General features: G+C 42.0%; 2 protein-coding genes across 2 annotated transcripts in view; both read right to left on the reverse strand.

Moving 5' to 3' along the window:
- Window positions 1–199: 199 nt before the first annotated feature.
- Window positions 200–4896, reverse strand: LOC120687522. Its single transcript, XM_039969537.1, has 5 exons — window positions 4828–4896; window positions 3528–3630; window positions 2717–3077; window positions 561–689; window positions 200–472 (listed from the first exon to the last, which is right to left on the reverse strand). Exons 1-5 carry the CDS (start codon window positions 4894–4896, stop codon window positions 403–405), a joined length of 732 nt encoding a protein of 243 aa, XP_039825471.1. The 3' UTR covers window positions 200–402.
- Window positions 4897–8639: 3743 nt separating this feature from the next.
- LOC120690884 (dihydrolipoyllysine-residue acetyltransferase component 1 of pyruvate dehydrogenase complex, mitochondrial-like) overlaps window positions 8640–14095 on the reverse strand; it is a 6486-nt gene continuing 1030 nt past the window's right edge. Inside the window, exons 5-20 of the mRNA XM_039973753.1 lie at window position 14095; window positions 13433–13482; window positions 13291–13335; window positions 13100–13173; window positions 12340–12409; window positions 11860–12258; window positions 11309–11369; window positions 11189–11233; window positions 11017–11100; window positions 10023–10099; window positions 9884–9946; window positions 9546–9616; window positions 9389–9449; window positions 9240–9300; window positions 9082–9162; window positions 8640–8981 (exon numbers count right to left, since the gene is read on the reverse strand). The exon at window position 14095 is cut by the window's right edge and continues 30 nt beyond it. Of these exons, the coding sequence (XP_039829687.1) occupies window positions 8923–8981; window positions 9082–9162; window positions 9240–9300; window positions 9389–9449; window positions 9546–9616; window positions 9884–9946; window positions 10023–10099; window positions 11017–11100; window positions 11189–11233; window positions 11309–11369; window positions 11860–12258; window positions 12340–12409; window positions 13100–13173; window positions 13291–13335; window positions 13433–13482; window position 14095 (1302 nt within the window). The 3' untranslated portion in view covers window positions 8640–8922. The remainder of the gene's footprint in view (window positions 8982–9081; window positions 9163–9239; window positions 9301–9388; window positions 9450–9545; window positions 9617–9883; window positions 9947–10022; window positions 10100–11016; window positions 11101–11188; window positions 11234–11308; window positions 11370–11859; window positions 12259–12339; window positions 12410–13099; window positions 13174–13290; window positions 13336–13432; window positions 13483–14094) is intronic.

The raw sequence follows: 14095 nt of genomic DNA on the forward strand, positions 1-14095 counted from the left end.
TCGACGCGGATAAGGAGAGGGGCGAGGGAAGAGGGAAGAGGCGGCACGGGTCACGACGATGGCCGGCACGTGTCCCTAGGATGGCCGGCGGCGACGCGTGCGGCGCGGGCGAGGGAAACAGAGAGAGGGAGAGAGGAGGCGGCTGACGGGTGGGCCCGGCGGGGAATTTTTATTTTCTTTTCCTTTTTTTTTCCTTGGATTGTGACAGTGTTGTGTATATCTAGTCACATATGTGATTGCATATGGGACAACGAGATGGAACGGATCATAAGTTCATAACAAAACAATATGATGGGATGGGGGCAAAGGAAATAATAGAACAATTCGAATAAGCAACGCCATGTTCCTCAGTATTAGAGATGGAAATAGGCAGGTACCTTCTTGGAGTCTGGAGTATATTCATCAAACTTCCTCTTTTGGGCGTGACGACCAAGGAGAAAATAACAGGGGTATCCGATGGGAATAAATTAATCTGGCAGAGGAAATAAATTACTTGTAAGATTCATGGACCACGATATATAATTGGAACTGTACAAAAGGACGAAACATTTTCACTGTACCGGAACAGAAGCTCAGAAAGCACATGCGATTGCATAGGATAAGGTCCCCCATTTGTCTCTCTACCTCGCTCTCCATCCTGGCTGGAGGCTGCACCACCTTGGTCCTTGCCACCTTTCCCATACAAGTTCCTGCCAAGGGGAGACAGAATTTCCATAACAACAGCAACAACCAAGCGGTCACTAAACTACATGAAGATTTGAGAAACACAAATGGTGACAAACAAACATTCTAAGACATTGCTTTTCAAAAAAAAAAACTAAGGCATTCAGCTTGTCACCAAAAAACATAGAATTACTGAGGAAAAGGCTTCGTAGTTCTACAATCATTATCGTCCATTTTCTTACCAACATCGATGGAGACAGGATAATGAGTAACAGATCGTTGTTGAGCAAGCCTTTACTTAGAAATAGATGGCATGGCAGCGAGTACAGCTGTAAGCTATCACACGCGAAAGGTCAAACTACCATAACTGTAAATGAGAAGATGAGAGGTCTATTTCCTTTTACTATCCTGCGCGAGGGTCGGGATTCCTAACAAACTCTTAAATACTATTATACTTGCAAAGCAACAGCTGTTTCTTCATATTTGAGACGTTGTCAATCCAACATCAACAGTGAGAATGTGGGATCTTATCATTTCCAGACAGGAAGGAAACTTCTTCAAGTCAATTATGGAATAGATGAATGGTAGTTCTACTTTCAGGTACCTGTGATATTTATAACTACTGCTTTGAAAACGAACAATATTCAGTAATGACAGTCTAACCAGTTGCTCTCAGTTTTTTCGGTAGTCTCCGACCTATGAACTTATTAACAATTAGCTCCCTCAGAATGCAAGGTTCCTGAAAACTAGGAGATAGAAGAGTGACTGATTTAGCACCTGAAGCCCTAATTTTTCTCTATTTCAGATCCTTATTCCTGTACAACCTAACACAAATGAAATTCAGAGATGGATGGAGGACCTATAATTTTAAAATTTCCAATCCCAAAGTTTTTAAAACAAATGAAAGGCCCCTGTTGGCACGGTGAAGAGATTCAGCTGAAAGGTTGGCTGCTATGATAACTATAACTTCTTCTGAGTAAATGCTTATTACTTCTCACTAAGTGCTATCCTCACCAAGATGAGTTATGACGATTTTTTTCTATTAGAAACAAAGATTAACTTTAAGCATGAACAAATACTCTGAAAATAATCTTTGCTGTGAGTGAGCCCAAGTGATTTGATCGCTCTTATCGAAAGAAATCATGATCATTTGGTCAAATGGTACTCGACATACTTGCTCCCTGACTATGCGCCCAAGAAGGAAGTCAAGCATTAGAACTCAGTAAGGATATTACGCCCAAAAAGTTCCAGCAGGCTGACCAAGCAAAACATCACTTATCATCATTATTATTAAGGCAGGAGGCAGCAGGGCTACTACGCAGTGTGCACAACATTTGAGTCTTGTTAGTGTTTCTTATCATCAAATTCCTCATTTTATATTCACTCATATCCAGAATAGCGCACATCTTGTACAAGTTCACTCTGTCTCTACTGTTAGTCTGTTAGCAAGTTGCAGTTAAAAGCCAAAAAAAAAACTCAACCAGCAATCATGATCAGGTCAATAGATCAATTCCGTGGGTGCTATTTTTATATTTGCGTCAGAAATTTAGAATAGGCAGAAGGAACCGATTCTGAGAGGTCAAATTAGAACATTACTGTCTAGTGTTCTACACAGTAATCCAAATTACAGAAGTAGCTCCAATAACAGCAAATGGAACGATTAAGAATAAAACATTGCACGGTGCAATTCAACATATGACATCCTAAATTTGACGAAGATGAGTCATACTTATAACTTAAAGTTATTATAGTCCTCTTCAACTCGAAATCTGGCGCCTAAAGCTTTTCAAAAAGAAATCTGGCACCTACAGCGATTATTAGATACCAAGAAAACCTAAGGTCCATCTCTCCACAAAGTCATTTTGCTAAGTTCTAGTACGAAAATTTTATCTGAATCGAGCACTCAGATCGCTGATGCTGAATATGACTCTATTCGGACGAGTTCTCCAGATCACCCAGTGTGACTCCAGACAGTGCACAAAACCAACCCTCAGTCCACGAACTAGCGATCAGCTACTTAATACGAAACCGAAACCGCGGGGCAGCCGCGTACCTGAATCGACAAGAAGCAGTCAAGCAGATGGAGCAGAGCGAGGACGCCGTCGGCGGAGAGCCAGCGTCGCCGCATCGCCGGCGGGCCGCGGCGGCGGGAACGGACCCGCCCGTCGCCGCGTGAGCGCGGGGAAGGCGGAGGCGGGAAACTGGGCAAGGGTCGAGCCCGGTCGTGCGCTTCCCGCCTCCGCCAGCCCTGCTGCTCCGCCGCGTGCGGGTTTGGTTCTGCAGCCAGCGGTTGCTGCTTCGAATCTTTATTTCTGCCGTGATTTTTGAATTTGTCCCTGCGATCGCAATTCGCGGCTTGGTTTCGGGAGCCCGCGGATTTATTTTTTTTTGTGCCGCCGCGGGCGTATCGTTTGCTGTGCGGCACACTGTTTGCGGCTGCCCACGGCCTAGAGGCCCGCTAAGATTTGGGCGCCAAATTGGTTGGCCCGCGAGCAAGCGTTGTAGAGTGGGGAGCCCGCCTCAGATTTTTCAAAATTCGAATTCTGCTCCGAGAACCGTTCGGCCAAGACGAGTTGAGGAGACAAGAAGAACGACACGATCAGAGGGCCAGCGGCGCAAAGGAAGCTTTGGTTGTCCACGGAAGTTTGGAAAACCATGGAGCCGCACTCTCAAACAACGAAAGGCGCGGCGGCCGTCGAGAAGGCGGAAGTAGAGAGCCGAGGCAACGAATTCAGCGGAAGCATTCCTACTCGGGCACGAACAAGTCACCCAGAGAGAAGCAGGGGACAACAGGGCAGACGAAGCGAAAGCATCGACCACGGAACAGTAAACATTGCCGAGAACGAAATCACGAAATCACCGACCTGGAGACGGCGAGGAAGGCCCTCGCTTCTTCGGCCGCACGGCACGGTGCTCCCCGGAACACAGCCTTCTTCGGCACTGCAGAGTAGGAACATAGACTGCAATCTGACAAACATGTTTGCAAAGAATGATGAACTTTATGCTCAAGAGTTCCTGGGAATAGGAGGATTACTTGAGAAACCTCTGCAATCAATCTGAGGTGATCGATATCTGTACTAAAATGAAATTCAAACCATGCGATGCACCATGCTGAAGTGTTCACTGAGGAGGCGTGTTTCAAATGGGAGGCCATTTTTGCGTGAGATTGTATTTAGGACAGTGAAAATGTATACGTGTGGAATACAGGCAATTGTTTGCACGCTCGGATGATTTGCGTTGCCTGGATGAACAAATGTGATGATATGAAAGTATGGTTTGTAATACTGTCAAATATGATCGTATCGCAAATTTGCAATATGTTTGAGAAAAATGATCATCCTGTAATAGCAGTAGACATACTAATAAGTGGTGATTTGCGATGTTATGCAACATATAAGTCATGTAAATCAGACAACGACGATGGTACGAAAGCACTGCATAACAACCTTTAGCTTCAAACAGCGTCAAAAAAAAACTTTAATTTATTACACACGTTGATCTCATTCGGTCCCCTAGCTTCAAACAGCGTCAAAAAAACTTTAATTTATTACACACGTTGATCTCATTCGGTCCCCTTACTTTTTTTCTCTCTCTCGGCTTGGTCTTTTTAGTCATCCTCCAATCCGTCCTCATTCTTCTGCGACAATTTGAGGGGCTTCCAGTCCTGTCAAACGAAACAGCAGTCAATTCGATGCATGCAAGTAACAGATTCTCTATTAATGGAAAAGCAGAATCACTAACCACTAAACGTAGAGCAATCAGTACCCAGAATTCCTACCGGGCAAATGCTCCAAAGGACTACAGCGAACGGTCGCACCAATGGACCACGGCACATCTCATTTCTTCCACCGGAATTATAGGCAATGCAAACGTCCCTGTTTCTGTCACATGTCCAGTTGAGCTCACACAGCCAGTATCTTCCGTCCCTTCAAGAAATATAAGACTTTTGCGTTGTGGGGGGCTTCTATTTATTGCATTCTGCGATTTCAGACGCACGTGTAGCAGAAGGAAGCGGGCGGACGCCCCCGCCTTCCACCGCCGTCCCCGGCTCCGGCTCCTCCGCCACTGCCTTCCACCGCCGCCGTCGCTAATCAAGCTTCACCGCAGCACTGCTCAGTTACCACCCCTGCCTTCTCCTCGCCCCCGCCGCTAGCCACCACCCACTGGGGGTCCTGCCCCGTCCGGCCTGTGGCGCTCCCGCGCTGTCTCGCCCTCCGCCGACAGAACCGTCATCGTCGCTGACATCTCCTTTAGGTCTGGTGGCCATGGAACCGCCTCCACCCCAGCAACCCCGGGACCCTAAGATCTGCCGCCGCCCTACACCCCGGTCACCGGCGAGATCGCCGGCGGCCACTCCCCTCACCAACCACCCATCGCCGGCCACCCTCTTCCTCTCCCCCTCCCCTAGCTCGTCGGCAGCCGCTCCACCCTCTCCCCTAGCTCACCGGCGGCCGCACAGGGCTTTCTATGATTGAATCGCATGGAGTAGCATATGCGATAAATAAATTTGGCGTGCATTGTTTGGGTGCACAAGGAGAATGAGCATTACCTCTTTAGGCAGACGAGAAGCTATAAAACTTGGGTTGTCCCACAGATTATTGAAATCCAATGAATATTCGTACTTTCTATTGCACCGACACGCCCCTGTTGCCCGACACGCTCCGGAACTCACGTGTCGGTGTTGGACACCGTGTACCAATATTCTTTTGTTGCTTCAGTATTGGTTCATGGATTTAGGCAGGCGGTGATCCTAGGGGCAGTTCCATATGTCAGCAGCCAAGATCCGTTGCTTCCGGGAGACAATTGGTCAGTAAGATTTATCGGGGAAGGATGGGAGTCCATGCCTCCACGGCCTACAATTGAGAGTCACAACCTGTTGAAAAGAGTATGACAATTTTCTAGAATATTCTCCACCACAAAAAAGAAGATATTTACATGAAGCACTCTAAAATCAGTAATAAGTTAAATTAGAAAATGCTAGAACATTTAGAAATTCTCTACAAAGGAAACACTTATCTTGGTGCAATGGTCCCACTTTGCCTATAAATAGAGACCCCCTCTCTTACCATGGTAACCATCCATGAGTATGGTAGATGAGAGGAGGTAGTGGTAGATAGGAGAGGACAAGAGAGAAGGGTGATTGCTAGGCTAGCCAGTAAATAAGAGTGAGTTGTATGCTCTTGTATAGTATTGTTGTGTTGCAATAAAATTTTATTCTTATAAGTGTTTTTCTCCCGATTAAGCCATAAAATTATTTAATGTATAAGTTGTGATCCATCAAATTTTGGTTCTTTCACTCAGGATCATCAAGGGTTTGAACTTTATTGTAGGTTGGCTCTACCACCCGGAAGCTAACTTCATGTGTTGGTAGTAGACCCTGCCACCCGGAAGTGAAAAAAACGGTTCTGCTGTCAAAAGGACACAATACACTAAGTAACTAGAAATTTGATAGTCTTACCGACTTTAGAGTGAGCTAGTATGTCATAACTTTAGTAGGTATTATGACCACCTTAATTTCCAACATAGACCTCGAGGACCCCATCGTGGTTCATGATACTTTGGCAAAACTGAGTCCCTCCAGAACTTGTCCCAAATGGATGCGAATCCTCTTGGAAGAAGACGACATTAGGATCGTAGGAATGGATTGACTCGATGTCTGGCACTCCGTTTAACAATATGTAAGTTGGATGACCATGAACCTCTGCAAGCGGTAACTCGAACCTTGGCGCCCACGTGTGATCTCCAGCCTGATCAGATGGTCCCCAGCCTGATTAGAGACTAGAGACCAGTGTCCATTGCATGATTACATACTCAGCACTCAGCAGCACCCCATCCTTATTACCAATCTGATATTACCGCCGCCTAGCTGTACACAATGTCACTTGAGAGCGAGCCCGAGCAGCTGCTTCGCCTTCAGCAGCGGCACATGTAATATTACAGAGGGTCACCGCAAAGCATGTTAGTGGCACCCACCACAACTTCTTCGCATGAGTTATCACTATGTTGCCACGCCACGGGCTGTGGCGCCAGCGGAAAGTTGACGCACACCTCCATCCAACTATCGATTTTGTAGATTTATAATCATTAATTGTTACTAATGATCTATTGGGACTCAAAAATACCGGTTGGCAACTCAGATGACAACCGGTAGCTCGAGTTGTGTTCATTTTTGTCATCTCGACTTTTTTAAAGGGCTCTTTTGGTCTTCAAGACAAAAAATTGTAGGAACCGCTGCCGTGGTAATTATTTTGTTTTTGTTTCTGCTTTGTCTTTCTTTTCTTCAAATAAGAATTCGGCAAAGCTTTGTCGTCCTTTCAAAAACATTGATAGCCGTTGGGACTAAATTGTATTAATTACTCACCTTGCTATTATGAAAAATAACCAAATGTAACCCTAAATCTCCATATAAGAATTAACCAGTAACCACATCCACTATAAATAACCTAACTAGGTATATGATAATAATTGTAAATAAATATTACATAACCTTACACATGGCTATAAATCAACAAATTATGTCATTAGCAAACTATACATGTATATGAGTATAAGGAGCAATGATTTATTATTTTCAAATCAACCACTTCTGTCATTATTTCCATAGCTTAGCAAAGCATGAAAGTTGTTCCTAATGCCGATAAATTATGTAAGCTACTACTTTAGATAAATTTATTATTCTTAAACAAAAGACTATACCATATTTGAATAGATACTTTAGCTGCCATGAGTATTTTTCCTAAAAAGAATATGCATTATACAAGAGACGGTGCGGTGGATACGATTCACCGATCGACGAGGTGGACACCAGCTGACCTCGAGGTGTTCTTAGACCTCCTCCAAACAGTGGCTCTTAGCCAGCTCATAGAATGTTTTGATCGATGAAAAGTGCCAAAAGTGAAGAGCTATCTCTTGTTCAAGAGATAGTTAAGAGATAGTTTTGTACACAAATTTCAAGATTACAAGAGCATGATGTGTAGGATCATTCATATTAGAGAAAGTATTATGGTGAGCTATAAGCAGACTGAATGATGAAGTGAAGGAGAAAAAGGAGGAGAGAGAGGAAAAGTGGACTGTAAGCTTACAGCCAACTTCGACACAAGAATCAAGAAATTTTGGGAGATATTAATGGTGGAGAGTTAAATCACTATATTGCAAAGGCTTTTGCAGCCAGCATGTTAAATTATTAGCCTTGGTCTTATGAGCTATGTGCTAAGAGTTATAGATCATTGGAAGGGTTATCTTTTAGTATAGTGCTTGAAGCTAGGTACTAGCTCATACTCCCTCCATACTTGAAAAGAATATTGTTTTGGACAAGATTTGGGTCAAACATTGAGAATATAAATCATGAATAACTTTTATGTTTTTGAGTTTCAAAATACAAAAATCATATGAATAGATTTGTCTTGAAAATACTTTCATAAAAGTATAAATATATCACTTTGTGATAAATATTTTTATAAAAAATAAGAAGTCAAAATTATGTTTTGGAGATCGTGTCGCTGTCCTAAACGACATTCTTTTTATGTATGGAGGGAGTACCTTTAGAGGAGGCATTAGTGCCTGGAGTGGATGGACCCATCTGTCTGGACGACATTCGACAGCGCAAATAAATAAAGCGCGCGGAAAACGCCGGACCCGGCCGGTGCCGCAGCAGATGTTACCATGCTCGATCGCATTCACCCTCGCTCGTCAACGGCATGGATCTCGATCGAGAACAAGTACCTCGCCGGGGGTCCTACTGATGATGGTGCAAGAGGAGACGTGCAAGGTGGACGACGCCATGCATATGCATTGGTGTGGCGAGGGCGCGTGCCGAACTGCCGGTGTTGGACATGCTCGCCTGGAGCACGAACCGCTTATGGCGCGCACGCACGACATTGTGGTCTCGCCTCGCCCTCCATAGCCGCGACAAGGCGGAGTCCGACTCCAGACCAAACACGCACGCCTGCCACGCTACCAGCATCAACAAGGGTCAGTGTTGCAGAACCATGTTAAAAATGAAAAATTCCTCTGTATCTTTATCCATGTTAAAAATTCTTAGAACATGCCTTGCCGCCTCCCAACTAACGTTAAACGGGGCAAAAGAATCACCGTGGAGGTGCCAATGCTTTCTTTCTTATTACAATTATTACAAAATTGGTTACTTCTGTATGGGCTGTCGATCAAGCAACTGGGCTCCAACTTGCATCTAAATGTTCTCTTTTCTTGAGCAGATTGCCGCAAAGAATTCTTCAAAACACGATAGCCACCTCCTTCCATTTACAGTAGCAGTCTCCTAATGTCGCTGAAATTCGATGCCAGCTCCGTGAAAAACCTCCCTGCTCCGCCGTGCATCACAAACAAGAGGTAAATAACACAAAGCAAAAGGGAATGATTGTGGAAACAGATACAAAGCAAAAAAAAAAAATAAAACAGTACCTCCTACTTGCCCATCAAACACACGATGGTCAGCAGACAGCGTCAAGCTCATTTTTGTAACTGCAGCGGCCTTCTCATTTCCTGGACAAAAGTCTCATAGATTAGTAATATGTCTGCAATTGTTCTGAGCAGAAAAGCACAATGTCAATGAAACATACCATCACTGTCCACAACAGGCTCAACAACCTTGTTACCTCTACCAACAGCTAAGATGCCAGACTGACAAAAGACATGAATATGAACCATCAGTACAAATTCAACGGATCCCATCCCTAGGGAATAGGGGAGGTGTTAGGGCGGAAGCGACCTGTGGAGGATTAATGATCGCACAGAAATGGTCCACAGGGTACATCCCAAGATTTGAGATACTGCATAAGCATGAGCCGTTAAAATGTCAAAATATAGAATTTCATGAAAGGCAGGGTTCCCTGAATAACAATTACAAACAGGCAGACATCACTTACCTGAAAGTTCCCCCCTGAAATTCATTAGGTGCAAGTTTCCCAGCTCTTGCCTTCTCAGCCAGCTGCTTAACCTGAGTGATTAGGAATGGAGAAAACATGACTTACAACAACTGAAAATTTAAATTCTCCTAACCACAGAAATAGAGATTTCTTAGAAAAGTGTTGACCACAATTTATTTTTTGCAATTTTAGAGCTTCCATTGATGGCTGTTGATGGCAAGAGCTACATTTACATGACTATGATCAATTGATAGTATCAAAAACTTCCAGAGAATTCCGAAGTACAAACATACTGCTGAGGAAATTTGGCTTGAAGTTTGGAAACTTTGTTATACTACCTCTGAGGATATTGCTGATATGGTCTTTTGATCAGCATTTCTTATAATTGGAGTCATCAGACCCTAGAATAGCAAAGACAATAATTAGAGGCACCAAAGATACACTAACAGTAACTTCTTGGTATTCTTATTGTAATACCTTCTCTGTGGCAACAGCAATAGATATATCAACTGAGTCACACTTTTGGGCTTCTTCCTTCTCACTGTTCCAGTAGGCTGAAAAGTGATGAAAACTAATAAATTTTTGAAAAGTGGAAACAAAAAGAGCAGGCTGTATGTTCAGTTGTACCCAAAAAAAAAAAGGAAAACAGGACAGATGCTGGTTAGCTATGTTCAAGAGAAGCGATAGGATAGGAAAACTAGAATACTACTGACAAAAAACTGGAATCTGCCAAGTGCCGACCACCAGTCAAACACCCAACCCATGCATGGCTGGTTGCCACTTGCGCTACACTTGTTAACTGTTAAGAGAGTCAATATACATTTGAAAAGGATCTAATAGAAACTTGATTGGCTACGATGATCACCACATCAGCCCAGTACTTGTACTATCATACTAGGGCACACATCATTGTATAAGCTTGATTGTGTCATGATTTAACCACCCAAACTGCCTGTTCAGTGACTATGCTATGTTTAATACCACGGAACAAACTCTACCTCCCTGGAAAAACAAACTCAACTAAAGTATCATTGTGAAGCTGATCAAATTCGGGTTATGGGAATTCCATACCATGTTAATCTAATTTAAAACTAGCTTAAGTTCATAATCCCTCCAGTCGCTTTTAATTGATGTTTCAGACAAGCAAATACAACTACATGCAAGTCAACATCCCTGTCTGAAACGTCAAATAATACTGATCAGAGGTAGTACTATTCCAACCATGGTGTATAATCCACAAACTCCTTTCTTGGTGTGCGACTTCATCATTGTGCAGGTCAGTGGGATGCTATTGCTGCTAGACACTGCCCTGTAACTAGGGTCAGCCGTCGTCATGTGTTTAAGCTTCCCAAGAACAGGCAAATCATTGTGGAGTCCATATGTTCAGGCCAAACAGGACTTGGATGTGATACATCTGGAATAAAAACACAACAGATCCCATTTGACATTTAATTAATTCTTTAGGAATTACCATTTGCTTCAGGAACGTTCCGCAAGGCAATTGCCACAGCTTTTATGATGATATCATTTACTGAAACTTTAATGCCATGTTGCTCTGCAACAAAAAAAGACTCATGAGAAAAGAAGGCCCTTTTCTTATCTGATTACTGAAAATACCAAATAAAAGGAGATAAATAACACACCTTTCAGTTCGCTCCTGAAAGCGAGCAAGGGATCAAGTACAACATCTGAGAACAATGCAAACACATATCATTATATCAATAACATCATGAAAATAACATGTGCAGTGAACGAGTACAAACCTTTGGATAGATATAAATGAGGAGTCGTCTGTTTTGATTCAAGCAACCTTTTTGCAATAACCTGCATGATACCAAAACAGGTCAACTCTTATTAAAAAGGTGAGATCTCATAGATGATACATGGCCTGACCGAGTTCATTTTCATCAAAGACATCATCGTGTACCAGTAGCAAGAATATCCAGCAGATAAATACATTGATGAAACAGGCTATAAAATGGAACGACACATGTGCAGAATCCTCAGCAGCAAATATTTGAAGTGCTTATATGACGAGTTTTCAGGTTGAAGTACTTGATTTTATCTAAAATACTATATAAACAGAACATGAAGTTCACTAATAATTTGATTCGTTGCGCAAAACTCTGGGCCATCCTAGAATCCCTGTAGCTAGATAAAAAACAAGAGGAGTTCAATGTGGTGTGAAAGCTTTGGTATTCACACTTAGATTGATCACAGACTCTAGTTTTTTAGGTTATTCTATGCCCAAGGTAACATCACTAAAAGTATATATCATGATATCTATAAAAGTCAATAGAGCTGAATAGAGTACCTTGCGTATCTGACTATTCGGAATATCTTCATATGTATCGGCCTTTTGTGAAGTAGTGGCTGGTTGAGCCTGGGCATCACGAGTTGGCTGAGATGAGGGCGTTGCTGGAGCCTTCTTTTCTTTGGCTGGGATTGAAATTGCGCCTGACTTCAGTGCAGCCAGAACATCCCCTTTCAGAAGGGTCCCACGAGGGCCTGATGCTCTCAGTGAAGACACATCCAGTCCATGTTCCTTGATGAGTAACTTAGCTGCAGGACTGATTCGGCTCACTACTGAGCTTTGTTCAGACACATTAGCTACATCAGTTTTTGGTGCACTTTCTGTTGACTGTTCTTCCTTTTGTTCACCTCCAAACAATGTATCGGCGGGTATATTTTTAATATCATCAAGCTCTTCAACCTTAAATGGACAACCAGCAATCAGAAGAAAATTAAAATGGATGCTGAAAGGATATAAAAGCCACCAGTAAGGGAGCTATACCGTGACAGCAATTGGCTGCCCAACCTGAACATCTTTTGAACCTTCAGGTGCTAAAGTTTTGGCCAGATACCTAAGATATTAAAGTGGTTAGGTCAAACAAGAAAGGTGTATGCATAATTAATAAGCATTGATGAAAAGAAAAGACAGGGTATCACAAAAGAATAAAAAAAATATGACCAAACACAAAGACAAGAAAAATGTTAAATGGAACATTAACTATGTGTTCTAGTTGTGCCAAATATTTAAAAACTTAAACATTTAATGTAGTTTTTTCATACTGGCAGAATAATGGAATAGGCTTGTACATGAATTACTGGAACATTCTGTGCAATTTCTTATGAGTTTTGGTCAACCTACACAATTGATGCATAAGGGCGAAGTATAGCATAAATTGACTAAATGAACTATGAACAAGTTTTGCATAAGAACCTTAATGAATATTTCCATTAAAATTAATGCACAGGGAGGTTCATATAATGCAAAACATCGGAGCTAAAAGAAATTTGAATGGTAACCTATCCCTGAAGCATGCTGACCATGCTCTACCACTGAACATGTTATTGTAATCGAAAGCACTTTTTCATAGTGACAGTTCATGAGACTATAGCATACTTTGCAGTAACTGTAAACTTGGGAATGCAAAATCATAATTATAGAGCAACGAAACTGAAACATATTAATAGTCTCTCGGAACGGTCATGTTCAGAGTCCACAGTAAAGATTTAAACCCAATGAAAAAACATGTCGTCAAGGACATTACCCTTCTTCAAGGCTTTCAAATTCAAGAGTGGCTTTGTCGGTTTCTATCTCGCATATCACATCACCAACCTCTATCTGCAAAAAACATATAATGTTTAATGATACTGACATATTGCTAATAGTGATTAAAAGAAGAAATTCTTTGAGAATATGATATTTGTATAATGAAATAGCAGATTGCGGAAACCTAACCTTGTCTCCTTCCTGTTTTCTCCATTTTGCAATGTTACCTTGGTTCTAATGAAAACTATGTCAGAGTATGGAATATGTAGAAAGGAAAAAAGAAACAAAGCTGGCAACATATATTACTAAGATCAGTGTTTAAAGTTTTTACCATAGTAGGGGACAATGCTGGCATCCCAACCACCAGATGTGGAGGAAGCCCTGCGAAAGGACAAGATCATATTAATGATAGTGCCATAAATTGCTACGTGCTAACAGAATATTTTTGTACATGTTTTTAATGACAAATTCAAATATGAAAAAGTAACAAAGAAGAAAATTAGCAGCATGCAGTAGTTAGTCTACTAATTGATGTACTTCATCAGGACAATATGTTGACAAATAATATAATCTTGCCTAGAAAACTTCTCTTGACTAGGACATGTTCGTAGAAATAAATTGTTGACATAGAAAATCCAATGAAGCATACTAAGTTATGTAGGGACTTCCTTCATCGAATCAAAAGTGCAGGACAACAAGAAACATGCAAGTTAAACCATATAAAATTTGGTAATTTCCACAGAGTTTAAGCTAGCGTTTTAAATATTTCAACTTTTCTGTTTATGCAAAGCAATGGAAAGATGAATTCAAAGACTCACATGATAACAGTGCTGCAGAGTAAAACTCAAGCTATGTTTATGCAAAGCAATGGAAAGATAAATTCAAAGACTTAAATGATAACAGTGCTATAGAGTAAACCTCAAGCTATGGAAACAATTTTTGTCTATTCATCTATAACATATCAGATTAACAATGTGAGCCATGTGGCTATACC

This window comes from Panicum virgatum, chromosome 9N (genome assembly GCF_016808335.1).
Source record: "Panicum virgatum strain AP13 chromosome 9N, P.virgatum_v5, whole genome shotgun sequence".
Classification (NCBI taxonomy): domain Eukaryota; kingdom Viridiplantae; phylum Streptophyta; class Magnoliopsida; order Poales; family Poaceae; genus Panicum; species Panicum virgatum.